This window comes from Saccostrea cucullata, unplaced genomic scaffold (assembly GCF_032062105.1).
Source record: "Saccostrea cucullata isolate Sc308-1 unplaced genomic scaffold, CSIRO_AGI_Scuc_v1 ctg7876, whole genome shotgun sequence".
In the NCBI taxonomy this organism is placed as follows: domain Eukaryota; kingdom Metazoa; phylum Mollusca; class Bivalvia; order Ostreida; family Ostreidae; genus Saccostrea; species Saccostrea cuccullata.
Window position 1 is genome coordinate 20,955 of NW_026927293.1, and position 9,932 is coordinate 30,886.

The 9,932-nt window shown below is 33.5% G+C and overlaps 1 protein-coding gene across 1 annotated transcript; it reads left to right on the forward strand.

Annotated features, from left to right (window-relative positions):
• Positions 1-7,500: 7,500 nt before the first annotated feature.
• LOC134273972 (hillarin-like) lies at positions 7,501-9,760 on the forward strand (the record flags this gene model as incomplete). Its single annotated transcript, XM_062756200.1, has 5 exons — positions 7,501-7,565; positions 7,719-7,886; positions 8,139-8,362; positions 8,487-8,652; positions 8,756-9,760. Coding segments are annotated over exons 1-5 (1,614 nt in total), but the record flags the coding sequence as incomplete, so codon positions are not given.
• Between the last annotated feature and the right edge of the window lie 172 nt (positions 9,761-9,932).

A 9,932-nucleotide genomic window follows, 5' to 3' on the forward strand; every position in this document is an offset into this window, starting at 1 on the left:
AAAAAACATATATAAAATTTAACACTTTTACTGCCCTTTTTTAAAAAAATTTTTTTTTAGGGTTTTTTCAATCAAATAAGTTCAAAAAGAGGTCAAAATCGAAAAAGACCTGTAAAAAATCTCATTATATTTATATCACTTTGACTATTGGAAATAAAACATTTTATCACCTGTAAAAAAACTTTCTGGTTTGCCCAATTATAGCTTAGCATAATATGTCCTGCAATAGCGGATTCTTCCTCTTTTTCCTCTGGTTTTACCTTTTTCTTCTTCTTTTGCTAAAAAAAATAAATACCTCAGCGATCATATTTAGAGGTCATTTAAAATATGAGAGTGAAATACTGAGTATTTATGTTTGATACTTTTAAAATTTGCTAAGATGTTTGATATTTTTAGCATGCATACCCGCATCTTGTCCCTCATTGATAACGAAACATGCTCCCTAGCCGCCTTCGGTAACCCCCTTTCTATCGCTATTATACAGACTTTGAAGTGTTTTCCAAACTTCTTTGTCATTCTGAAATTTTAAGCCAATTATTTTTTAACTACAAGTACGTGCGAGTAATAGGAACGGCAACTCTGATTAGGTCATTAGGTCTGTGCAATGGAATGAAGTTATAAAAGAAGTACATGTAGTGATAAATTGCATCTCAGCAAGGACTCATAATGGAAAGCATTTGTTAATTACCAACCTTAAATCGTTCTTTATTCTTTTTAGCAAAAGACAACTCCCAAATAACATTGACAACTGCAATCTGTTCTGCTTCATTTCCTTGTTTTAAAACTGGTTTAAGGGTATCAAAAGCCCCTTTTTTCATGATGGTTGTTTGTTGTCATCGTTTTTCGCAGTTTGCCAAACCATTAATGAGTTCATGGATAGAAAAGCCCCATTGTCTGCGATCCTTTGCTTTCTCAGCTTTGTGGACCATGTCAAGTATGAAGTCAAAGATAGATTCATCGGCCGTGATTTGTCTATTTTGTTCTTCGTTTACCATGTACGATAAGGCCAAGAGAACAACCAGCTTTACATCTGTTACAGGAAAGAAAACAAAGCAGATATTACTAGTATTCTTATAAATACTTAATCCGCTGAAATTGTGAAGGGAGGAGTTTTTAACTGTAATTTGTAAAAATCTCTTTTGATTAGTTTTGGTGTTTCTTTCTACATTTTAAAGCAAATTTCTTTTAAATAACTGTTTAATTATTAACTGCCTTATTCTCTTTACCTTTTCCCTTAGTTAACCATTTTTATCTTTTCTTCCTTTTATTCTTTATTTACATTATCTGCTTGTAACGAATTTCTCTCTCTCTTCATTTATATATATTTTTAATATTTTTTACTAAATTAAATGTTAACATTAATTAAAAGCAAAACATACTGAAAGGAAAAAGAAATACAAGGCAGACTTTTGAGGTGAAATAATTTTTTTTTTTTTTGCATTTTGAGTATTCTATCTTTAGTTTAAAATCATTTTTACTGAAAAAAAAAATTTCCCTTTGATTTTGCCTTAAAATTCATGAGTTATTGAAACTCATGTGACAACCCCCCCCCCCCCCCCCAAAAAAAAAAAAAAAAAAAGGAAAATAGAAAATTCTCATTATCTTCATTTTTCTCTGCGAGTGGTGACAATCTTAATTTTCCTTTGCATGGAGTTCATCCCAATGTTTATTCCTCCAATAGGGATACATTAAAAAGCAACACTTTCAACGAGGCAGCCGTTAGTTGAAAACTTGAAAGTGACCAACTTGTGTATTTCGAACCCTATCATCCACTAAGTCCTGCAGACGCTCAATGAGACAAAGATGGAGTTTACGGAGACTAGTCGAGTGGGAAAAGTCTTGACTGTCCCTCGCTACGGACCAGGGGTAAATATGCCGAAAAAAATAGGCAAATGATGTCCCCATGCGCCAGTGAGAGGAAACCAACGTAAAATTTTACCAGCCAAAAAACAGAATCGCATAAACGGTTTCTTTTAGTTTGAAAGGGGAATGTAATGATTATGCAGTCTACTGTATTTTAAGCAGTTTTTTTGGAGTAAGATTGGATTAAAACAGGTGTCAGGGTGAATAAACCGATCTTAACGTGGCTCTGTTACGCGTCAACGTCATTGTCACTGTCGGTTTTCAAAGCCATTCATGGGCCTATCTGATGACGGATAAGACAGTCATTTATTTACATGAAACTACACAGAAACCTGTTGTTGCCTCTGTCCCAACTTACGGACTGTAAAAGCAGCCTTAAGCAGGACCCCATAGAACCGTACCAAGATTGCAAGAAATTCATATCGTCGGTAAATATTGAAAAACAGTGTATACATCAAATGGTAAAACACAAACTTGTCAATTTTAGCGAAATTTTAACTTTTTTAGAACTTTCCCTATGTGACGTCGTAAATTTTACAGTTGAGTAATTCTGAACACTAATTTAAGTGTACAGTAACCAAGATTCTCATTTGACCAATTGGTAATTTTCGGTCATGTGGTTAAAAAAATTCGCATATTATGCTACTTTGCGTTTCTCTTTTCATTTCAGTTTATTATATTACTTACATGTTATGTCTGTTTTTAACAGTTCTTCTAGAATTTCAACCATATTAATATCCCTTGACTCTTTTTCATCCTTCCTGGACAAGCGCTTGATACTGTAAACATCTTTTGTAGAAGCATTTCGAGCACAGTTGTTGAGTATTCCAAGAGTGGAGTTAAATGGAAAGTGGTTTTCATTCTGAAACGTTTATTGGGAGATCTAAAGGTCTTAAATGTCCAAATGTATACGAAGACCAACAACTATGAATGAAATCAGCAAAAATATGTCCCTTTAAGGACCTCCGACATTTAACACCTGGAACATAATTCAAAGTTCTTACTGTAATTGTCTTCTAGTTCTTCCAGATCATCCTTCACAGCTAATAGATCTTCCGTCAGATATTGAAAAAACTGTGTGTCATTTACAATGGCTTCGGCAAATTTGGAACTCCCGTCAGCATAATTCCATAAGATTGTCCTGATAAGTGTTAAAAGTTTGAAGAACTCTGATTCGGAATGCTCCTCTTCTAAGTCATCGTCAAAATAATCGAGGTCATGATTAGACCAGACAGCCTGGTATACATCCACTAGATGAGGGACAAATCTGGAGGGAATAAATGTTTAGTTGCATTTTATTATTATACATTTTATTATACTATATTTTAGTGAATAAGGATATTCATTATCTTAAATGTCTTCAAAAAAGTATAGTCTCGTTCAACAAGACACTCGGCTGTCTCCATAAATTTCTACTGGTCGGAGATTTACGGAGATAGCCGAGCGTTTGGTTGAACGATACTTCAAAAAGTCGTGCATGCGACGGGTAACACACGGATCAGGAAGAACTGTATTTTAAAAAACAGAGTTGAAAAAGCATATTTAACTCTTTCTAGTATCACACATACTGATGAGTCATTATTGTTTTTTGTGGTAATTGTTCGTGGACTTGGCGGGATTCCTCCAAGATCCAGTTAAATTTTGTTTCTTAGATTGAAAATATTGAATCCCTCACATTAAAATTAATACTACATTAAGCTTAGAAACTTATATACGCACACCTTACCCCTTTTTGGCCAAGTAATTTCCCATCGCCAGTCTCTGCTCCAGCTGTTGGTTATCTTGAAATGCATTTATCTATTTTTTTATCAAGTAGTTCATATATTTGTGGATACATCTCTTCGGTAATTTTGTTCATGTTTTGAAGCTGTATACAAGAAGTTAATTTGATTATAGATTTGTTATTTGTATTATATTAGAAAGCCTATATGACAATGAAAGTGTATTTAAAAAATCTTTTTACAGGCAATCTGACAGCATCATTATTTGGTCCGATTCCGAGGCACAAGCAAAGTACATAACAGTACTGTCAAGTTAGCCTTTATTGAGATCATTTGTTGCAACTTCAAATATTTTTGAAGAAGTGTAAAAAATATATTCTGAGCAAACATTGACCTCTAAAAACATCAAAGATGGAGCAAGTGCCACGGAGGAGTAAGCAAAGCTATCGCTGTCGACCAGTCACAAATTTGTAGACATTCCAGTTTCAAAATAACGACCTATTTGTTTGTCAAAAATTGCCATGTCATATCAATTTTCATTAACTTATTTGACGATAGCTAGCAATTGTACCATATAAAAATGCTTCTAGCCATCATTGAACCAACTTTCAATTATATTCTACATGCTTTATAATATCATAAAAGCTACAGGTCACCAAATTATGTACCTTGACCATGACTTGATCGAAGTCTCTTAGAGTAGGTTTCAGTTCAGGATGATTCGCTAACAGCATGTCATATGCCTCTCCTTCTACAATGGACTTTGTTCTCACTGTTCTCCTCTTTCCAGACATGGTTGAAGAAGGTGAATTGGATGAATGGCCTGGTAAGAAATATCTTCATTCAGGATTTTTTTGAATTCGATTTTTAAACGTTTAGAGATCTTTAATTGATTGCATGTACTGAATATGACAGGAAACAGTCCAGACTAATATTCTTTAATGGAACTGCATTTTTCATAAGTCAGTTTACTTAAAATAATTTAACATTATAGTTCACCTGTTTTAGTATTTGCTGAGTGGGTACTCTTGTCAGTGCGAATTTTGATTGGTTCCTTCTTGGTATCCCCCGGGACCTCTTCAGAACTACATCCTGATCCCATCCTCCATCATCGTGTGTCGTCTGCTGAAAAAATGTATAGTTTGCCGTTTTATCACATGAGGGATAATAACTTTCATTGCTTCTCATAGGCAAATGGCAGGGTTTTCAACTTTTCCAACTTAATTGAAAATTTTAAAGTAAAAGAAAAAACTTTGATTTGCATTTTCATTGTATCTCTCTTAACTTCTTTATTCTCTAATGGCGGTTAAAACTAAATTTGTTTGAGAAAAACAATCAGTCGTTTCATACCATTTTCATTTCAAACAATCGCGATATGCACGTTATTTACGTTTATTCGTAAGCATTTTTAGCAATTTACGGTATTTCAGCTAATATTAGAAATGTCAAGAGACTGCAATTCAGAATTGTGATTTTTCACCTTTACAATGGCTACAAAGGTGCATCTAGTATACATGTACACTCAAGTAAACCTGCAGCGTGTTTGTCTGGCTAGAATGAAATTTAAGTCTATTGATTTTTTTTAAATAACCGCATTTTGTGTCTTCAATAAACCCTATCTAGATCATCTATCACGCGAGTTTTATGCAGTAGTAAACAAAGATTATTTAAAGTGACTTGGATATAAAGTAATTGTAATAATGATCTTGAAAAGAAGTATTGAACTTGAGCGAAAACTACATACTAGTAATGGTTTGCAAAAATAATCAACTACGTTTAAATTCATTCAGTCTAAGAGAATTCTGATCTGTTAATGTACCATTATAAAAAAAATTAAGTGAAAGAACACAGCAAAAAATTTAATAAACAAAAGATCTTATGAAGTAAATAAGTTCGATATTAAAAATAAATGCCGGACGTTTTAGAGTGGTACATATATGCAGGAAAAGAACAATTCTATTTAACATTGACCTAAATCAAGGAATGATACAAATCAAAGAATTACTACATTGTACTTACCTGTTTGATTTAAGTCTTCAATTTATATATAACACAGTAAACGGTATTTAACTTCCGGGTAACAAATAACTGTCAATCGAGGTTTCTGGTCGAAGACGTTGTTTCTTACTGCGGAATCAATATCTATTTTAAATGTCCAACTACGGTTCGTCTGTTAACAATTAGAGTAACTCATTTTAAATAAAATCCTTACATACCAGTAGTTGATAAGACTGTTAAGAAACCAGATTTATAAATGCTAGTCTACAAAATCAAGTACTCTTAGGTTAGCTGGACAAAAATTAGTGATATCCGTAATAAATTATTCCCTTTTCCTACTCTGGTATATTACGAGAAATAAACGCTTGTAATGGAATACTTATTCAAAGTAAATAAGTTGTAATCACAGAAACAGAAACGAGGTATGATGTAAATTTATGTTTAATTTGATTTTAAAAAAATATAAGTAGCTTTTCTGACTGTCAAAATTGACATAAAATAGCTGTTTCAGTAAATCAATAATGAATATTGCTCTGTATTTTGTATGTTGATGTTGTTTGACGTCCCTCTGAGAATTTTCCTCTCATATTGAGACGCGACCACTTGTCAGGGGTGGTTGAAAATTAAAATCTGTAATCTGCTCTTAGGGCCTTTAGCATGATGGGGCTTTTTTATGCCACCAACTGCTGCAACACGGTTTCTTCCGGGAGACCGTTCACCTTGCTCCTTAGTTTGATTCAAACCTGGGAAGACAGATAAACTCCTTACTCCTTGACTATGAGACAACACTCTAACCACAGCGCCACTCAGGGCGAATTATTTATTTAGAATATATGGTAATTAGCTTTAAATGAACGTATTTTCGAATATGGCAACACGTTATAACTGCGTTAAAATTCCTTATTTGTGTCTGAAAATTGAAAAAAAAACACATTTTACTGAGAAATGTCAAAACTTACTGCATCTAAGTTTAAGCTGATACAAAGGCAGTCTGACTAAAGCCAGCCCCTACTGTTTCACTTAAGAAGTGAATAGAAGGATCTGGTTTTAGTCAGACTGATATAAAGGGTGATTGTATTGTTCATCAATAATTTCACAAATTCTCTGTACATAAGTAAAGAAATGCAATACACAAAAAGGCATTACAAAACGGTAAAAGCACCTAGGAGTATTCAAACTTAAATTGGAAATTCTCACCTTCATATGTCTACTTATACTTAAATATGAAAATATATTGGAAGTGCTTATGTTTCTCTCGGCACATACACTGTGGTTGCTTTGATATAACGGGCTTAGTAAATAAAAAGAATATAAAAACCACGGTTAGTTCCAATGCCTGCTTCTGAATTGAATGCAATATCTGTCAAACTGTTGAATGCTCTGCTGTCTCGTTATTGTCAAAATGGAATTCGAGAACTTGCACTTTTCAAAATGAAACAAAAAAGACAAGATTTGACCATTAATCATACTTACATAAAGAACATTGGGTTCTCGAGAGGAATTTTTTTTTAATGTTGTGATCAAAACCCTATTTGCTTGCTTCAATCAAATACCTATGTTTCTCCAGTATTGAAGTATTGTGCAGATATGTACGATTCACAAATTGATATAGGGATTTGAAATTTTGTTTGTTCTTTAATTGAACTTGTTACCCTATGTAGTCCTTCTTGTTGTCAAGCCTAATACTCTTTAGAAAATACAAAAATGGACGAGGATACGAAAGGTTAACCTGGAATTGTTGAAAGAGGTAAAGTTTTGATTTAATTCATTTACTTATCTTTTTCCAATATTGTAATTGAATGCATGTTCTAAGCGGTTTTATATTTAATTTTAAGAATTATATTATTAATTTTAGTAAAATTATATAACCCCTATTTTTTTTACACTATCGTAGATATAATTCAGAAAACTTAACTTCTGTATGTAGAATTAATGGGTGGAAATAGCAGTAAATCCGAGGATAAATCATCTCCTCCAAAACAGGTATGGCTTTAGTTTCCTACATTCTTGACCATTCCAGTCGCATAAATCAATTACCTAAACAGACAGCTTATAAATTTTTAATGAAAATAACCGCCTGAATTATTGCAAAACGCGATAGATTACAGCCAAATTCATAGCAAGAATATGTTTCAGGATAGATATCGAAAGAGAGAAAGTGATGGAAACACTGACAGAACAATTCAGGTTAAACCTCAGACAATACAGAGACCTGGGGTAAAACCCCTGCCCCCAACGACCACACGAAAAGATATTTTCAACAAGGATTTGCTCCGGGAGGCAACCAAAAATGCTCATCAACAGGTTAGTATTCTGAGGTGAAGGACAATGAATGAACCTACAGGTAAATTAGTTAAGTAGTCGTACTTCAATAAATAAATATACGTAGTGTTATTGCATTATGTATTGCTTTTATAAATGAAAGAATTGAAAATATTTGGACAGTTTGAAGTTGAGATAAAGTATCAAATATTTGTCTGAATTTTACTAATGTTATTCCTAGAACCGAATGTACAATTCCATTGTCAATAAATCGAGAAACGTTTGTAAAAGTAGGTTTCTACAAAAGAACTGGGATCCTATCAATCCCTCGCAGAAAGTCTTACCAAAGGACTAAAAAATAGACATGGAGAAAGCATATCTACCTGGTTATTAACTTGGACCTCAGTAGCCAAGAGTTTTCCAAAGCTGGAGCGAAGAACACACCAAAAGGAGATCTTAGGGACATTACAAATAGAAATTCTCATATTGCTGACTTTTTCACGAATTTATGCAAGTGCGTCAACTTGTGCAAATATTCATTAACATAGAACACTCCGTTGGTATATTCTGGATCAAGCAATAGATGTACTTGATTACACTCTTCAAAGCTAATAATGATGAAGCCTTTTATCTTTGTTTTAGATGTGTTGATTTGAAATGTGTAACCATCGAAGGACTTAAGAAAGATGACAACTTTGAAATTGGCTGGGCAGAGAAAAAACTAGTCAAAGGAAAATGGAACGCCGTGTTCGTAAAAGAAGAATGGAGATTTGTCCAGCTGGAGTTTGGAATTTCTACTAATTCTAAGGTTTCAGAAAGACAAGAACAATCATTTAGAAAACTTAAAATATGCTTGAAATCTTATTTTGATATTTTGAGCATGGTATTTTACGTTTCTTTTATTTTTTTAGTGGAAGTCTTTATATTTTTTCATTGATCCCGATGACTTAATACAGTGGTGTTTTCCCAAAGAACAGGAATGGCAGTTGTTGTATACACCAGTCACAAAGCATGATTTTCTCTCTAGGCCAAACTGTAGACGAAAATGTTTCGAAATGGGGGTCAAAGTCGTTCAACCTACACTTGGAAAATTGAAAGTGGATCAGGGAAGAATAAGTGTGGAGGTGTTTATTGACAAAAAACATTCACAGGACACTGTTCTTAATTATAAATTAATTAGCAAAAAGGCAAAGAATGAAAACGTGGAAACTGACACGCTGAGAAGCATAGGCATTACAACCACTAGATCAGGTGGAGAACTGACACAAAGAAATTCTAAAGAGAAAGATGAAATCCGAAATACAGAACCTATGAATAAAACAGAGACTGAACATAATGATAGCTCAAATTCACAGTCTCCATCAGATCTTAGGAAATATGTATTTATGAGTCGTGCTAATTCGCGAGTTGTGTTTGACGTGGATTTTCCAGTTCCAGGAACGTATGTCCTTGACATTGACGGAAGAACTTTGAGTGAGAAAGGAGGTCATAATACCGAGTCTCTATTATGTCAATTCAAGTTTTCTTGTAATAAATGTTCCTTACACGATGAACGGTTCCCATTACCAGATACTCCTGAGATTGGTTGGGGGCCAACACCTCACTGCATGAGATACGGTGTCAGACCTGCATCTCATGGGTATGGACATATTTACATTTCACCCAAAGAAACTGTGAAAATCCGATTTGATTACAACGGAAAATACGAGTTTAAAACAAATATAATGAGTATGAAATCTTCAGTTAATACAGAAAAAATATCTACATGCACGATATCTCCAAATAAACTCACAGTTGAGGTCAATATTCCTGATGAAGGACATTATGCCTTGAAGCTTTTTGCCAAAAAAGGAAATGATAGTGAATTTATCAACGTTATAAACTATATGCTTATATATGACCAGAAAAATGTCGAGGTACTGATTTGTTTTTATTCATGTTTGATTCACAAATTTAAAGTGTAATTCTGTTTTAAAATTTCATCTTGAATAGTTTTAAATTCTCGGTTATTTTCTTCCATGAAATAATGTGCAATGTAAACTAGTATGTATGTTCCTGGTTAGATATAAGCTTATACACATTTTTCTT